The sequence below is a fragment of the Lissotriton helveticus genome, chromosome 7, assembly GCF_964261635.1.
Source record: "Lissotriton helveticus chromosome 7, aLisHel1.1, whole genome shotgun sequence".
NCBI classification, from domain to species: domain Eukaryota; kingdom Metazoa; phylum Chordata; class Amphibia; order Caudata; family Salamandridae; genus Lissotriton; species Lissotriton helveticus.
Window position 1 is genome coordinate 1,703,765,929 of NC_136068.1, and position 18,762 is coordinate 1,703,784,690.

At 41.2% G+C, this 18,762-nt stretch overlaps 1 protein-coding gene across 1 annotated transcript in view; it reads right to left on the bottom strand.

Moving 5' to 3' along the window:
* The window catches only part of LOC144769650 (IgGFc-binding protein-like), a 573,708-nt gene that overhangs the window by 270,009 nt on the left and 284,937 nt on the right, over nt 1–18,762 (bottom strand). The window contains exon 9 of the mRNA XM_078653825.1: nt 10,650–10,791. Within this exon, the coding sequence (XP_078509951.1) occupies nt 10,650–10,791 (142 nt within the window). The remainder of the gene's footprint in view (nt 1–10,649; nt 10,792–18,762) is intronic.

Below are 18,762 nucleotides of genomic sequence, written 5' to 3' on the forward strand. Positions count from 1 at the left end.
CCGGTGCGTCACTTTTAACATGGGAAAAAGTGACGCACCGGTGGCACAAGGCCTTCATAAATAAGGCCCCATGTCTTTTCCTCACAGAAATGCTAGGACATTGATTCATGTTGGGCAATGTTTGAGCCTTGCAGGGGATTGTGGGTAAAAAAAGAGAACCAATTAAAACCACACAAGTCCTCACCCTAGACTCTCTAGTGTGTCTAGCTTTCAAAAATGTGCTACTTTGGTATGTTCCCCTAGTTGACGGCTGAGCTGGAGCCAAAAATCTACAGCTAGTCACTTTATAAAAATGCATGCATAATTCTGAGTGAAATATGATGTCTTCTAGGCCACATTTTGGGGTGTTTTGTGTTGCAGTCGCAAGGCCCAACCACACAAGTGAGGTATGATTTTTATCAGGAGACATGTGGGAATATGGAATAGTAGAACATTTGTTATTACCAAGGGAATAGCTCTAAGTTTGTACCTTTGAAATGTACACAATTGTGTAACACAGAAGACATTTTCCAAAATGCCCTATAAAACACATGCCAGTATGGGTATCCATAAATTCAGATATGTACAAACAATCCCTGCTCCTAAAGTTAATATGCGGTGTACGTTTCAGAATTCAGAAATACAGGGATTTCTTCATAGCCTTTTTTGATGCTTTATAATTTACCATATAAATTGCAGCTCCGTTGTTGGCTGTTTGTAACTCAGGCCCTCGAAGAACCTACAAACCAACTCTACATATCCTAGGAAGAAGAAGTGTGCAGTAGATGTAACAGTATATTGTTTTAAAAAATCTGTCATAGTAAGAAGAAGTTACAGATGAAAATGTGGACACAAATGGTTGTTTATTTTAACTCAATTTCAATATTTATTTCAACTGTTACTTTTTATAGAAAAACCTTGAAGGATCCATACAAATGGCCCCTTGCTGAACTCTTTTGTCTACTTTTTAGAAAGTATATCTTTCCAGGATCCACCATGGGTTTTACACTTGGAGTTTGAAAGCACAAAAAATAGTAGAAAAAATAGTAGAAATTGTCTCTCTACCAGTAAAATTCCAAAAAAGTGCCTCCAGGTCCATGAAAGCTGAGAAGATGGTGATTTTATCACCCATTGTTGATTTGCAGGAAAATAAAAGAGACGCAACACTTTTTTCCCATTTTTCCTAAAAAGAACAAAATGTAGCTATATTTGGCAAATTTCCCCTTCCTGGGGAATCCACATACTCTGGGTACCTTTAGACTTACCAGGATGTTGGAAAAAAAAGATGAAAATGTGTCATAGATACCATATGTGGAAAAAAAGTTAGGGACCTCTAAGCATGAACTACCTCAAATATCGAAAAAAGGCCTTAGAGCAGAGGGGGGGAGGGGAGGCCTGACAGCAAAGGTGTTAAAAACCAAGGGGCATATTTACAATGAATTGGGGCAGCATGTCGCAATTTTCTGTGCTGAGCTGCGTCATTTAAAAAAATGCAGGGATGCACCATTTTACAAGAATATGGTGCACCTCGGTGCTCTTCCCTTTGCTGGTTTTAAAACAGCAGTCATGAGCCAACGCTGACCCTCTTGCGCCATGGTACAAGTGTGCCTGAGTTGCAGGGTTCAATGTTGTTGTTCAGAAAGGAACGCCTTCCTGCACATAAATAATCGTCATTGGCATTTTGTTCCTTCTATGAGTGATGCAAAATGAGGCACACATAGAAAGAGCATACAACGAGGAGAAATGAAAGTATTTCACCTTGTTGCACCACTCTTATTCTGTGGGGGCGTTAGTCTTTGCCACTGCCTCAGATGTAAATCTGGAGCAGTGTCGAAAAGCAATGGGTGTAGCATCCGCATGCCAACAGCATCATCCCTTGCACACCCCTTTGCCACAGAAAACTGCATTGAGGAGGACCATATTTACAAGGCAGCGTTAAGACACACAAAGGGGCTTAGCATGACCGGTAAATATGTAGCAAGACACAGCACCTGAGTGTCACAAAAATAACCTTGTAAAAATGCCCCAAAGTTTTTCTCATTTTAGCTCACACTTGACACTTTTCTCTTTGTTACAGCAAAAACTACTGACTGGGTTTACAATCAACTTGAACGTAACATTTAAAGTGAATGTGTTCTTTTAAAGGATTGATTTGAATCTGTTTGGTACTTTTTTCGAGACAATTGAAAGGATATTGTTTCATGTGCCAGTACATTTAGAACTGTTTCATGAGTTTTCACAAATTTAGACAGAGACTAGCATTTGTAGCTTAAACTTGGTATTTTGAAATGCATGCAGATCTATTCGGAGGGGTACAGTCAAACTGTAGCACTGTGTAATGAATGTACATGGACCTTGGCACACATTTACTACAGTTGTATGACAGTGGCATGCTTATCTGAACCACACATACCTCTATAGGCAACCTACCCATAAAATGCGTCTAAACCACACAATACTTTACCACATATGCCTTTAACGTGCAATATCGTTGTAAAGGCATGTTTGGTAAAGGTACATCCATGGTAAAGATTACCACAACCCCGACCCCCATTCCCTGCACTAAGCCCTAAAATCACATCCCCATACCTCACCCCCCCTGCTCTGGTGCCTAAAACCCTGTACCCTACCAAAAGGTACCCCAGTCTCGCCACCCTGAGCTCTAAAACGTACCCCATGCTGTCCTTAAAACTACCCCTATCCCTTTCACTGCCCTAACGCCTAAAGCCCTACCCCCATTAATTAAACCACCTCAACACCATTTGCCCTGAGCCGTAAAATCGACTCCCACCCCTAAACCCCCCTTACCCTGAGCAGTTCTTAAATCTACCACAACACCCTGCCCCTAGCCTGAACCCCAAAGCCTTGCCCCCTCCCAAAAACGACCCCACCCCCCGACCCTGAGCCCTAAAACCGACCCCCAACCTTTAAAACCACCCACCCTTGGGGGCGTGGCTTAGGTGCCGCGCAAGATGGCCGGCTAGGTGCTGAGCTCCGCCGCACCTAAGTACCTCAAGACGACTTTCCCGATGTGAACGGGACGTTTCCTGCGCCTCTTTGCCGGTTTCTGATTCCGGACCTCACAGGGAACAAATGGAGCGGCTTTGCAGTTTTCGGAGTGCCGCCGGCATCTCAATATGCGACGTGGAGGTCGCGCCTGACTGACCCGCCATTACCGCCATTACCGGCACCTCTCACGCTGTTGGACCTCCGCCTCCGCCTCCTGGAACTGAACTGACAGGGTACGTTTATTCTACAGTGCCCTGTCCTGCACCGGAGAGCTTTGGGGTGAGCAACCGGAGTTTTCACATTTTTCCTCTGCATTTCTGTTGCTCTGAGGAACCGCTGCTCGATAGCTGCGTCATGGCGCCGCCTGCGCATGTGTAATTCTTTCTTCAGTGCTATGAGCTTTCCTGGCTTGTGACTCCTTTACCTTATGGACAGTGCTTAGTGCCACTTGAAATGCACTACTAATAAATAAATGTTGCAAGCTGCCAAGCCTCAGGAGACTCGTACTGAATAATTAGTCCTGTCACACTTGGATAACTCAAGTTGTTGCACCTTGATGCTCTCTATGTTTAGTGTATGCCCTGCCAGATTTCATGAGATGCACGGTCCCTGTGGCATGCCGGAGGTGTTCTGAGACTCCTGATGGGCAAATGATTACTATTGCCATTCTCCATGTGACCTGGGGTATTGTGCCTTCAACATGCTCTTTTTAATCTGCGCGCACGGCCACCCCTTTTTACCAGTGTCACAGCTTTTTTAGAAGCTACTGCATACAACAGCTCCTTGACTATTGAGACTTTATATTGTGTCTACAGTTCATATAATTCTGAAGTCCCATGCATTCCAATCTACAACGCATGAGCATATGTATCGTCTTCATCTCTTCACACTAAGGATATAAATGACTTATTTTTCTCTTTTAAATTGGTGAAGCCCTGCGCTTTCTCCTAGCCTCACTTCGTTATTCATGTTCTTACTTTTCAACAATTTGAAGGTTCTACACACTGACCTTTTTCTTCCTGTTGGAGCTAGTCAAAAATATATTTAAGTGTGATACATTTCTGGAACTCCTTGCAGTATAATATATTGACCTAATTGCTCTAGAATGACTCTCTGAGACACATTTACTCTAATTATTGCAGCTTTTGCCTTCTGCACATTTTTGATTACTTCTCAGAGCATTGTGATTTGTGATTTGTCAATGGATTAGAGTGCACACTTTCAGTGGTGAGGTTATACAAACCTAAGTTTGTTTTTACTCCCTCTATCATTACTCCTGTGAGCTCTTCAACTGCAATAGCTACACCTGTTCAACCTGCCATGATGGCGACTTCTTCTTCTCAACGCTCCCCTTCGGGACATTCGTCGTCCAATAGATCCTCACCTCCTGCTGCACCCGGCAAACGACCTAAACAAGATTCTCCCACACCAGATAACTCCTCTTCTTCATCCTCCATTGATCAAATCTTGGAAGAAATCCGTGCAATGCGTCCGTTCATTGAGGAGACAAGCAAGGATATGCAACTTTTAAAAGATAAATGGGAGACCATGGATGCCCGACTATCCTCAGTTGAACAACAGATCCCTGAAGTTCAATCCAACACGCACCGCATTGCAACATTGGAAAAAACTGTACTCTCTTTACAGCATCACACGGAAGATTTGGAAAATCGCAACAGAAGAAATAACCTTCGTATTTATGGTTTGCCGGAGAATCTTGAGGGTGATGATCCACTGAATTTCTTTACTTCCTTCTTCCCGAAGCTTCTAGATATGCCCCCTTCTACATCCATCAGTATTCAAAGAGCTCATAGACTGGGAGCACGAACTACTTCATCTACAAAACCTAGTGGTGTTATTATCCTCTTTTTCAAGTTCACAGATCTTCTCTCAATTCTTTCGGCGGCAAGGGCCAAGAGACAAATATCCTGGCTTGGTCAACGAGTCTACCTGTCTCAAGATGTTTCTAATGCTACTGCCTCCAGGCGTAAGGAGTTTCTAGCTCTCCGCCCTTCTTTGCGCTCCTTGGAGCACGATATGGCTTGTTCCATCCTTTACCTTCCGAGTTACTCATCGGAATAAGACATGGTCATTTCAAGACCCTGGTGAATTACGAAACTTCATCCTTCTGCAGAATGAGGAGGGAATGGAGGCCTCTCCTTCAAACAGTGGCTGAAATGTTAATGTTATTGTTGTATTTTTTGTAATCATCTTTACTTGTTTTCATTCCTATGTTCCTGCTCGAAGTCCCTTATTGTCGCTTGGTCTTCTTCTTTTTCTTGTATCTCCTCGAACCATGTTCTTAACTGGTCTTCTTATTTTCGAATTTTTGTATATTTATATTTTGTCTTTCGTTATATGATGTTTGTCATAGTCTCCATGGTGTATTAATTATTTTCTTTCTTACCCTATGCAGATATATATCGGTTGTTTCCCTTCATCATCATGTTCCACCCTTTGTAAGTTGTGAGGTCTCGGTGCGGTTATGCTTCTGTTCCTAGTCTACCCGTCTTGTAACGCATCACCACTTCCCCACCTCCCTTTGTGTATCTTCCCCTTCAGGTATGTCTCTTACAGTCATCCTTACGGATATGTACTGTCTTCTATGCCTTTTTTCTTTTCTTTCTTTTCCTTCCTTTGCTCACCCTTTTTCCTTTCCCTTCTCTTATGCGGACCCTCTTCCCTTTCCCTCACTCTTTCTCCTTTCATTTCCCTTTTCTCTTCTTTTTTCCCTTATTCTTCCTACTACTATTTTCATGGTTAGCTTATTTCCTAATGATTTACTGTTTGGCGTATTACTTGTACAGTATGCTTTTGCACTTTTCAAGTTTGAACAGTTAAAATGTTTTGATCTTCAGAGTTGTTTCATGGAATGTGAAAGGATTTAACCATCCTATTAAGCGGCAGAGAGTACTTTCACACCTCGCCTCTTATGATCCTGATATTGTTCTCATTCAGGAAACTCACCTTTCAGATGTTGAATCTTTGAAACTTAAAAGATTATGGGTTGGCACTGTTTTATTTTCTCCGGCCTCTCATAAAAAGAATGGTGTTGCTATTTTGATCCATAAACGTCTCAAATGTAAAGTAATTCTTGAGGAAAAGGATGATGAAGGTCGTTGGATTTTATCCAAATTACTTATTAATGCCATCCCAATCACTTTGTTTAATGTTTATGGCCCTACAGGTTTTGACTCCTCTTTTTGGCCCTTAATTACTGCTAAATGTATCCAACATAAAGATGATTCCTTCCTATTAGGGGGAGATTGTAATCAGATTATTGACCCCTTTTTGGATCGTAAATCCTCGGTTCGTTTCACCCCTCACAAACCCCATAAGCAATTTCTTGACACTATTACACAGGTTCATGTCGTGGATTCATGGAGGCTCACCCATCCGGACACTGTTGATTTTTCTTTTTTCTCCCCCCCACATGCTTCTTTCTCTCGTTTAGACTATATTTTTCTTTCTTCATCTTTATCTCAAACTCTTTTATCTTCCTCTATTGAACCTATTGTCATCTCTGATCATGCTCCTATTATCACTGATTTTGACCTTCTTCCTCCTCTTCCTAAATCTTCTCGTTGGCGCTTTAATTCTTCTCTCCTTACTGACCCCCTTTTCTCTTCTTCCTTTCGTTCTTTCACCTCTGAATTTTTTCAATTTAACTCAAATCCTGATACTTCTCCTCATGTTCTTTGGGATTCTTTTTAGGCCACAGCCCGCGGGTTTATTATCGATTTCGTTTAAAAAAAAAAAAAAAGTTTCTTCAAAAACGTAAGGTTGCTCTTGCACATATTAAATCATTAGAACATCAATTTTATACTTCCTCTCCTAGCCATATGTCCCCTGCACTTCTCCAAGCCAAAATTGTGTTTAATGAGCTCACTACAGATTCAGCCTCTTCTTTTCTTCTTCGAGGTAGTGCAAAGTTCTATGGGGGCCGTAACAAATCGGGCAAACTACTTGCTAATTATCTAAAGTCGCGTAAAGAACGTACCCTCATAGACTCCATCTATTCCCCTTCTAATGTCCTTCTACACACAGATAAAGAAATTTTGGAACAATTTCAATCATTTTATGAGTCTTTATATTCTCCTGAAAACCCTCCTACCCCAGACCTCCTCCAAACATATTTTGAGAATTTACCTAAACGAGATGTCTCCCAACTTAATTTCTCGAGCAATGATACCGATCTTACCCTTTCTGAATTGTCCACTGCTTTGTCTTCTCTAACCAAGGGCAAGACTCCAGGACCTGATGGATTCCCAGTTGAATTTTATTTACACTTTTCCGATCTCCTTTTACCCAAACTTCTCTCTCTCTTTCAGTCCTTTTGTTCCGCTGGTCTGGCTCAAGGCTCATTTCAAGATGCAACCATTTGCCTCATTCCTAAAGAGGGGCGGGATCCCAAATTTTGTAAGAATTATCGGCCAATATCTCTAGTTAATGTAGATTATAAACTTTTCGCAAAATTGTTAGCTCTTCGTCTCGATCCACTCATGCCACATCTCATTGGAAAAGAGCAATGTGGTTTTGTCAAGGGCCGTCTTACGTCAGACAATTCCAGACTTCTTCTCAATGTTTTAAGCAAGGCCCCCTCTCTTTCTATTCCACTTGCAGCCATTTCGGTTGATGCTGAAAAAGCCTTTGATCGTGTTGATTGGTCCTTTTTAATGGCTTCACTGAAATGGCATGGCTTTGGCCCTAAATTTATATCCTATATTTCTTTAATTTATTCTATGCCCAAAGCGTCAGTTCTCGTCAATGGTCAACTTACCTCCCCTTTTACTCTTCGACGTGGAGTCCGTCAGGGTTGTCCTCTTTCCCCTCTTCTCTTTATTTTGGCACTTGAACCCTTTATATCTTCTATTCGTAACAATCCTTCCATTTCTGGGTTTCCGTATGGAGATCACCAGCTTAAACTTTCTGCCTATGCGGATGACATCCTTCTATTCATTTCAGATCCAGTTACCTCTGTTCCTTCCTTATTAGCTGAATTTGAGAAATTCTCCCTGGTTTCAGGGTACAAGATCAATTCAGATAAAACGGAGATTCTCCCTATAACTAAATTCTGTCTTCCACATCTCTTTGCTTCCACTGGCTTTGCTTGGAATAATAAGCAAATAAAATATCTTGGTGTTCTCTTTTCTAACTCGATCTCATCTTCTGTCCGACTTAACATGAATGGAGTTATCTCTAGCATTGATTCTCTTCTCTCTTCTTGGAATCCCTTATACCTTTCTTGGTGGGGTCGTCTTGACTCTGTTAAGATGATGGTTGCCCCGATCTTAACTTACTTATTCTCCATGCTCCCGGTCCATATTCCTGCTCTTTATTTCCGCCGTATTGATTCAGTTTTGTCTAAGTTTCTCTGGAAGCAGAAGAAAGCGCGTATATCTCTCTCAGCTCTTCGTAACTCTAAATCAAATGGAGGGGTTAACTTTCCAGATTTCCGACTTTATCATAAGTCCTTTTCTCTCCGTCAAGCTTCTCGCTGGTTATCACAGGACATATCCCCTCTTTCTCCACTTTGGCTTTCTGTGGAGCATGACTTATTACTCCCTCACTCTTTTCAGGATGTAATTCACTTTACTGCTAAAGCTCCATGTCTTAATCCTCCACTATTTAAACACACGTCTTCTCTTTTACGGCCCCTGGTATCCACAGTTTCTGTTTCTTGTGAATCCTTTTTAATGTCGCCCATTTGGTATAATTCCCTCATTCTAATACGAAATAGACCAGTCGCCTGGACTACATGGAGATCGAAGGGAATCATTTGGGTTCACCATCTCTTTGATGGTTCAACTCCTTGTTCCTTTCCCCAATTTCAATCCCAATTTCACTGTCCTACCTCGTTTGCGAAGAAATATTACCTCCTGATGGAAACCATCCTAGACCGATACTACTCTCTCACATCAGATATATCACCTCCATCTTTTTCCTCCCTAATTACTATTCTCTCTACTATTCCTAAGGCTTCTCTTATCTATCGATATTTCTCAGCTCCTGATCCTGCTCGTCCTAAATCAAAGCTAGAACTTTCTTGGGAAAATGATTTAGGTTGCTCATGGCCGATTCCTCTTTGGTATAAACTTTGGGCTAAATCTTTGAAGACTTCCCGTACTGCATCTCTCACTCAGTCCTTATTCTTCTTTTATCACAGACTCTATCTTTCTCCCCTTTCTCTTTCTCGTTTTCTTCCTTCTCATTCTCCCAATTGCTGGACCTGTAATGCTCCCAATACTGATCTCTTTCATCTGTTCTTTCTCTGTCCTTCAGTCCGACTTTTCTGGACGCAGAATTGGTCTCGCATTTCCCATATTTTTAACTTATCTACTCCTTTCTCTGCCTCTTTGGTGTTTTTGGGTAGCCTTTCAGAATCTCTTGATCTTTCCCCGCAATCACATGGTATTTTCGACCTTATGATAGCACTTGCACTCCAACACATTGCTTCCAATTGGAAGTCTTTGTCCAATCTATCCTTAACTTGTTGGTGGAACCTACTATGTCATTCCCATAGACTGGATGTGGCTTTTGCATCCTCCTGCAATCCTTTTCGCAATGTTGAATTATATTGGTTACCTCTTACCTTATATTTAGATCAATCCGCCAACAAGAATTATATCCCAATCTCTTCAGACAATTTCAAGCCTCCCTGAACACTTTCTACTCCTGCTTGTTGTTCCATGCTTTAGATTTCACTAATGTAGTTTTTTCTCCTTCATGTTTTTATAAAGTTCTTATCTAACATATCTTCTAGATATTTGTGCATTTACTGTACTTGTTGCCACCAATCATTATGCTTTCTTTATTTTATTCTTTGATTGTATTAACATGATTTTTATTCCCCTCCCTTCCCTTCTTTTCCCTTCCCCTCCTTAAAATTTTTTAAAATGCTTTTTTTTTTTTTCATTGTGACATCAGCGAACTGTGTTCTATCCTTCCCATGTATTCCCCACCTCTCATTTTGTTGTGCTGATGTTACCTTCTTGTATTAACAATTTTATTTCAATAAAGCTTTCAAACACAAAAAAAAAAACCACCCACCCAACCAGGCCCAAGACCGACTTACCTGAAAGGTTTCAGAGCTTCCTGTTATGATGCTTCTTCTTCTCCCCGCCCATCGAAACACTAGACCGCTATCTGTCTTAACCATGCATATGCGTGGTTAGGGCAGATGCGTGGTTCAGGCAAACATGGTTACATTACGGTGAAACAGCACGCGTGGCTCAGTCCATGTTGTAAAGGTAATTTCCCAATTAATATGCTTAGAATTCACTTAGTATGTCTATGCCTGCAGAACCATCAAAGAGCTACATCATTAACGTGACCAAAAACATTTTCACTGGCACTGTTGAATACTTTTGCATGACTCTGGCAGGATTTTAGCTAGTTGAGTCTGTTGCTTGATTTTCCGTTTTCATACAGATTTGAAAAGGGTGTGGAGGTGGGGAATTATTTGATTTGTTAATAACTTTTTCACTATTTTATAGATCTACTTGACATTCACATTTCTCTTGATATTTGTATTTTCATGGAAATCTGTTAACGTATAGGAGACAGGGGTTCATAAATGTGTTCAATAACTTATCATTTTGCAGCTGTTTAATGAATTTAAAGGACAAATCAACAAAAAAGAACATAAGGGTAGTGTTTACCTTTGTTGACACATCCTCTGACACCATCTTGGATAATGCACTGCTCATCAATGGTGCAGCTGAGACTACCACAGGACAGGCCACCAACAGCACTGCAAGTGCAGACCACCGTACAGTCACTGGACACAACCTTTTCACCAGGCTGTTAAATAGTTAAGCACAAACATTACAATGCTGTAATTTTTTCCCAAGAACAGTTACTCTAAGAAACATCTCCTTTTTTTAAAGTAATGACAATGGTTATTTGTATATAGCACAATCACCAGTTTGTTGGATCTGTATACTGTTAGGAAGCAGAAGATACAGTCTTTCATTATGAAAACATACTCAGAATTAAGCTTTGAAGAGAAAGGTTTAATTAGGAGGGGAATAAGATAGCATGAAAAATGTAAAGGGAGTATATTAAAAAAATGTTATGGCAGAAACCAATCGACAGATTCTCAGCAATACTTTAATGTTTTTCAACTGTCAGGTTCTCCTAACTATAGACTTGCTACACTTGGGAAGTGTTAATTGAAAATGATAAGTAATTCTTTCTTTTACTTAAATATCTACTCATTGGCCCTGTTTTAATTTTTCAGTTATTTTGAGGTGAACCTATCCAAAAAGCCTAAATATTTGAAGAATAGTTGGTCATAAAACATAACTTTTTATTCTTCAGTTCCCCTTCACTCTGAACACCATCTCAAAATGTAGAAAATGGTATAGGTCTGGAACATTTTGTGGTGATTGGTCAAAGGCACAAAGGTGGGATAACTGCATTCAGTCTTGTGATTTTACCAAATGCTGTTTAAAAAAACAAGAGTTCTTTGACTATACGTGCAATTTCTCAATATCTTCAGACAGATCCCTTGATGTGATTGTATTTCTTCTGGGTCATTTTCAGTTTCAAGTGGAGACTTGTTTCAAAATGTATCAAAAAAAGCAGTTTCATCTCCCATCACATCGGCCCCCCTTCCTCATCTATAACTCCCCGGACTCGATAAAGAAGGAGTGCTGTAGAGCTGCACTAGGAACTATTTGCATCGTGACCACCCGTGCCACCTGTGCTCGTTAACCCAGACCACCCCATCGTTGCACCTGAAACATCCATCAGCCTAGCAGCAGCATTGTGACACCGCCAAACCTTTTGTCGCCAGCATCCTCCTCACCACCTGGCTTAAGGTGAGCTCCCTTCTTCCTATAACATAGACCAAGAATGGTTTCTTGACCTTTTATTGTTAGCAGTAATGATTGCCCAACCAATAGATAAATGTCTAGAATGTGGCTCTTAACAATAATATTAGTTGTATTTAATATACCCAGTATACTTAGTGGACTTGGAAACAGTCAGCAAGGAACATTAACCCTCTGGACTATGTTCATGGTATTGGCACATGAGAGCTAGAAGTTACACACCTAAGCTTCGAAGCATACCTGTTAACACACTGGGCTATTATATTTGTGTAAGGACCTGAAGGTTACACACACAGCTCACCAGCAGGCATGTTGCTTCACTTCAATTCCTTTCCCTTTCATGCTATTAGTCACCACAATATGCACATTTTTCTATTTAGATGTTTATCTCCTAAGGTTTGCCCTTGTTAAAATATGGAGGGATTTTCTTGATTGTATACTTGTTGCTGCTTGCATATTAAAGACCAGAGCAAATGGGGTTTTCTCCAATTGATACTAAATACTTTTGCACCATGACATCCAGGAGGGGAAGGATTTTGGACACACTAATGACTATTTTAACTAATGACTGAGCTGAAATATTCTTAGCACAATAAGGTCGTAGCCCTCTTTTTAACTATTGTTTAGAAATGTTTAAGTACGTTTTGTGTTATTTATGTTGCTTTCCAATGAAAAAATAAAAAATATGGGAAATATAAAAAGAGCTGACTTTATTTATTTAGGTCACAAAGATGGTTCAGTATAAACTATCTTGCATTGTTAAAGCACCTGCTGCAGAGATCTTAGTTTGACCAGCAAATTTCAGAGCATAATTATAATGGCAAGATAACTCTGATAGTTAATGTACTTACTGGTCGTTTGCAGCCTGTGTTCAGTCTAGTCACAGTTTTCGTTCATCATAAAGTATCATAAAGGTTTAATTTGCTTGCTGCAAAGCACATCTTGGGACATGCCTATTACAGATATTTAGTTATTTGTAGATAGGTGAGTAGGATGTTATGTCACAGAGATCTTTTTATTTCATGCAGTACATAGGTTACAATCCTTCGACTATAAAACAGCGAGTTGTGAACCGCCATCAAAGCACTGCATGCAAACTGTAAGAGATGAATTCCAAAAGTAATTTCTTTTTCATTCATTCCCATTCTGAGGTTGCTAAAAACTGTTCCTTTGGGTAGCAATTCATTCTTATTAATATATACACCCCAGCCACTGTGTTACATTTTCAATCCTGAGTTTGTGATTTTCCACACTAGGCATTCGTAACATACAATTCCTACTAATACACCTTGTATCCCTCATTGCCCTATGCAACATTTCAATACATGAATATACATGTGTATGCATCATTGTCTCTGTACAATACATGTGTGTTGTTATTGTAAAGTGCTATGCCACCCTACTGTAGGTTGCCAACAAACACATTATATATATATTACCTACTGGCGGTCGCCAGTAGGTATATATAGTTAGGATTTTTTCTCTATGGGATTTTTGAAAATTCTATGTCTAATAACTTTGGCGTTTGTGGACGGAATTGGCTGAAATTTTCAGAAAAATTGAACATTTTGTTTCTGAGCAGCCCCTGAAAATTTGGGGGGGTTTCGTCAAGGGGGGGCCGAGAAAAAAGGGGGGTCCCAAAACGTGTTTTTAACATTGAGTTTTCCATAGGGCGGTTGGCCTCACTTTTAGCCCGAACGGCTGAATGGATTTGCACGAAACTTGGCAAAATTGTAGGGACTGGTAGCCCGATGTGCCTTTTGTAGGTCTCAATATATGTGCTCCAGTGGATTTTGAGAAATTAACGTTCAAAAAAAGATATATATCTGTAACAGCGGACCGGGCAGCGCTCCGGTTCGCGGACTTTTCGCGTTACGGAGCTTTGTGAAGCGAAGCTGATTGGTTCTCCGGCGTCTGTAAACATTCCAAACAGTCCGTAGCGGCCGCCATCTTGTCTCTCGGTAGGATCGAGAGACAAGAGGAGGCCAAAGCGAAGGGGCAAATGACCATAAGGGGGCATAGTAGATCCTCCCTGACCCCCTAGGTTTGATGTGGAGGTTTTAAAAGGGCCCCGCGGGGCAAAAAAATATAGTTAGGTTTTTTTCTCTATGGGATTTTTTAAAATTCTATGTCTAATAACTTTGGCGTTTGTGGACGGAATTGGCTGAAATTTTCAGGAAAATGGAACATTTTGTTTCTGAGCAGCCCCTAAAAATTTGGGGGGGTTTCGTCAAGGGGGGCCGAGAAAAAAGGGGGTTCCCAAAACATGTTTTTAACATTGAGTTTTCCATAGGGCGGTTGGCCTCACTTTTAGCCCGAACGGCTGAATGGATTTGCACGAAACTTGGCAAAATTGTAGGGACTGGTAGCCCGATGTGCCTTTGTACGTCTCAATATATGTGCTCCAGTGGATTTTGAGAAATTAACGTTCAAAAAAAGATATATATCTGTAACAGCGGACCGGGCAGCGCTCCGGTTCGCGGACTTTTCGCGTTACGGAGCTTTGTGAAGCGAAGCTGATTGGTTCTCCGGCGTCTGTAAACATTCCAAACAGTCCGTAGCGGCCGCCATCTTGTCTCTCGGTAGGATCGAGAGACAAGAGGAGGCCAAAGCGAAGGGGCAAATGACCATAAGGGGGCATAGTAGATCCTCCCTGACCCCCTAGGTTTGATGTGGAGGCTTTAAAAGGGCCCCGCGGGGCAAAAAAAAATAAAAATAATAATAATCGAACGGCTGAATGGATTTGCACGAAACTTGGGGAAATTGTAGGGACTGGTAGCCCGATGTGCCTTTTGTAGGTCTCAATATATGTGCTCCAGTGGATTTTGAGAAATTAACGTTCAAAAAAAGATATATATCTGTAACAGCGGACCGGGCAGCGCTCCGGTTCGCGGACTTTTCGCGTTACGGAGCTTTGTGAAGCGAAGCTGATTGGTTCTCCGGCGTCTGTAAACATTCCAAACAGTCCGTAGCGGCCGCCATCTTGTCTCTCGGTAGGATCGAGAGACAAGAGGAGGCCAAAGCGAAGGGGCAAATGACCATAAGGGGGCATAGTAGATCCTCCCTGACCCCCTAGGTTTGATGTGGAGGTTTTAAAAGGGCCCCGCGGGGCAAAAAAATATAGTTAGGATTTTTTCTCTATGGGATTTTTTAAAATTCTATGTCTAATAACTTTGGCGTTTGTGGACGGAATTGGCTGAAATTTTCAGGAAAATGGAACATTTTGTTTCTGAGCAGCCCCTAAAAATTTGGGGGGGTTTCGTCAAGGGGGGCCGAGAAAAAAGGGGGTTCCCAAAACATGTTTTTAACATTGAGTTTTCCATAGGGCGGTTGGCCTCACTTTTAGCCCGAACGGCTGAATGGATTTGCACGAAACTTGGCAAAATTGTAGGGACTGGTAGCCCGATGTGCCTTTTGTACGTCTCAATATATGTGCTCCAGTGGATTTTGAGAAATTAACGTTCAAAAAAAGATATATATCTGTAACAGCGGACCGGGCAGCGCTCCGGTTCGCGGACTTTTCGCGTTACGGAGCTTTGTGAAGCGAAGCTGATTGGTTCTCCGGCGTCTGTAAACATTCCAAACAGTCCGTAGCGGCCGCCATCTTGTCTCTCGGTAGGATCGAGAGACAAGAGGAGGCCAAAGCGAAGGGGCAAATGACCATAAGGGGGCATAGTAGATCCTCCCTGACCCCCTAGGTTTGATGTGGAGGCTTTAAAAGGGCCCCGCGGGGCAAAAAAAAATAAAAATAATAATAATCGAACGGCTGAATGGATTTGCACGAAACTTGGGGAAATTGTAGGTACTGGTAGCCCGATGTGCCTTTGCTAGGTCTCAATATATGTGCTCCAGTGGATTTTGAGAAATTAACGTTCAAAAAAAGATATATATCTGTAACAGCGCTCCGGTTTGCGGACTTTTCGCGTTACGGAGCTTTGTGAAGCGAAGCTGATTGGTTCTCCGGCGTCTGTAAACATTCCAAACAGTCCGTAGCGGCCGCCATCTTGTCTCTCGGTAGGATCGAGAGACAAGAGGAGGCCAAACCGAAGGGGCAAATGACCATAAGGGGGCATAGTAGATCCTCCCTGACCCCCTAGGTTTGATGTGGAGGCTTTAAAAGGGCCTCGCAGGGCAAAAAAAAAAATACAGTTTTTTTAGTTCTTTTGCGTGGGGAGCGCCCGGTTCGCGAACCGGGAAGTGTTCTGGGGAGCGTACTTTCTTGAAAATTAGTGAAAAAAGTTAGAGTAAAATAATAATTGTGAGTGATCAGATGTAGGGTAGCTCTGAGAAGAGCTTTTGGGTTTATGGTACATTTAGGTACTTATAAGTAGGTACCAATGCACAGTCTTAAATTCAGAATGAAAATTCTGTTGCCCTCATCTGAGAAGTGAACTCCATCTCCTCTGTAGATATCTTGCATGTAGTAACGCAAGTTATTGTTGTACAAGGAGCCCATTCCATGGTCTCTCATGTAAGCTGAAACAGATTTGTTTACATGCTTCCTCGACTTCTCAATTTGTGGACAAAATTGGTTCGACCACCTCCATTTCTGTCTTTGGCATATATTTGAATATACCAAGGCAGTCTGAGGAAAAAGTGCCATCAATTGCTCAAAGGTGTCCTTTAAAAGCATTTCCAGACGTACCCCAGTCAAAGTGCCCAAGTCATTACCTCCACAGTGCACAATTAACAGGTCAGGTTTTGGCAAATGCATAAAGGTTTTCACCAATGGTATCAATTGGTGACATTTTAATCCTCTGTGGCCAAACCACTTAATTTTCACATCTTGTAAATTGAGGTTAGGTAAATTCCTGTTTTCAGCGTACCTCTGAGCCCAATAGATGTAACTATGTCCAACAATCCAGACAGAAAACATGGCGAGAGAAGGTTCTGCTGCAGTCAGATGAAGTGTGGCAATGAAGTGGCAGTTGAAAAAATAAGAGTTTAAAATGAAAAAAACTGTGGAGTTTCTGTGTTAATGAAGCAGTAACAGTGATTGGTGGATTTTGATTGCTGAAAACAGAAAGTTAGGGTGCATGGATGAGTTCGTTGAAAGATGTATTTTGAGTGGCGAAGAAAAAATCATTAAATGGAAGAATGCACTGGATATGCAGGTGCACTGAGAGTTCAGAGTTCAATTGCAACATTGTTGTGTGAACTTGCAAACACCAGAGGTCTTGCAAGAGGTGGTTGCTATGCAAAAAAGCAGAGAGGGCAGAGGGGGGAATGGTTTTGATTTGAAAAAAAGTGAGGGAAGAGTTTTGATTGGGTGACATGAGAGATATGTGTGAAGAATTACAGCATTTCTGTGCTTTTGATAGCTGCAAGACAAATTGGTGTGTTTCTGAGACTGTTTTGAAACTCAAAGTATTTGCTAAGGTGAGAAAAGATTTCTTTAATTTAGATAGAAAATAGTGTGCTTTAAGGAGAAAATTATGAAGAAAGTTGTGTTTTTCAAATGTTGCTTTGTCTCAAGTGTTTTACAAATAGATTTTGTTTCTTTGAGAAATTGTAATTGGAGAAAATGTGAAGTATTAGTACTGACAGGGTTTTTATGTGCATAGGAGCTGTGGAGTGTTTTCAAATTATGATTTGTAAATCGTTTTTGAGGAAAAGGAATGGTTTTAATACTTATGACAAGGACATAATGGTGTATGCTTCTTTATAAGGCAATTGAGTGTCTCTGATGTTATTTTTCCCATTTTAATGTAAGACGTTTCCCTGTGGAGCAAATTGCTTGTAAATATGCTCCCACCTGTCCATGGCAAATTTAGATTTTGAATGTTTGCGTTACATAGGCATGTTAAAGGTGACCGAAACATGCTGCAAAGGCAATCAAAAAACGCTTTCATGTGTCTTAAGGACATTTTAAGTCATTTCCCCATGTGGAGTGTTTTTAAATTATGACTTGAAAATCGTTTTTGGGGAAAATGAATGCTTTTAAAATTTATGACAAGGACATAATGGTGTATGCTTCTTTATAAGGCATTTCAGTGTCTCTGATGTTATTTTTGCAATATTAAATTAAAAGACCTTTCTCCGTGGAGCAAATTCCTTGTAAATATGCTCCCACCTGTGCATGGTAAATTTAGATTTTGACTGTTTGAGTTACTTAGCCATGTTAAAAGTGACCCAAAAAAGTTGCAAAGGCTTTAAAAAAACATTTTCATGTGTCTTGAGGACATTTTAAGTCATTTCCCCGTGGGCAGTGTTTTCAAATTATGAGTTGAAAATCGTTTTTGAGGTAAAGGAATGTTTTCAAAATTTATGTGCGCCATATGCCCCCAAATTTCTTTTTCAGGGGTGCAGCAGGGTGTTCTTGAGAAACCCCTGCACCCTCGAAAAAATTCGTAATTTGCGATGAGCTAATTGCTAATCGCAAATTGCACGTTCATTCCTATGGGCCTCCTGCTCCATGGAAATGAATGGGTAATTTGTAATTAGCAAATAGCTCATCGCAAACTAGGAATGGTAAAGAATCGCTATTTATTCCTTAAAGTTCGCTATTTAGGAAATGTAAAAAACTTTGATGATACATATGGCGGTTCATCTCTAACAAGATAAGAAGCTTAGGGATAGATTTATGATGACTGGCGTATCATCAGGGATGTGCCAGTCATCCAATCGCGGGCCGTGGAGGGAGTTACGGTGGGGCAGGGAGGCGGGGAGGGGGAGGGGCAGGGTGGAGGGACCTAAAAACTGGCATATGGATAATTGCAGGTAAGTACACAATTTAATTATTCAAACGAAATTCGTAGCGCGCACAGCATCCCATTTTGCGATGCAGTGCGCGCTACGAAATTCGTTTGAATAATTAAATTGTGTACTTACCTGCAATTATCCATATGCCAGTTTTTAGGTCCCTCCACCCTGCCCCTCCCCCTTCCCGCCTCCCTGCCCCACCGTAACTTCCTCCACGGCCCGCGGCTGCAGTCAT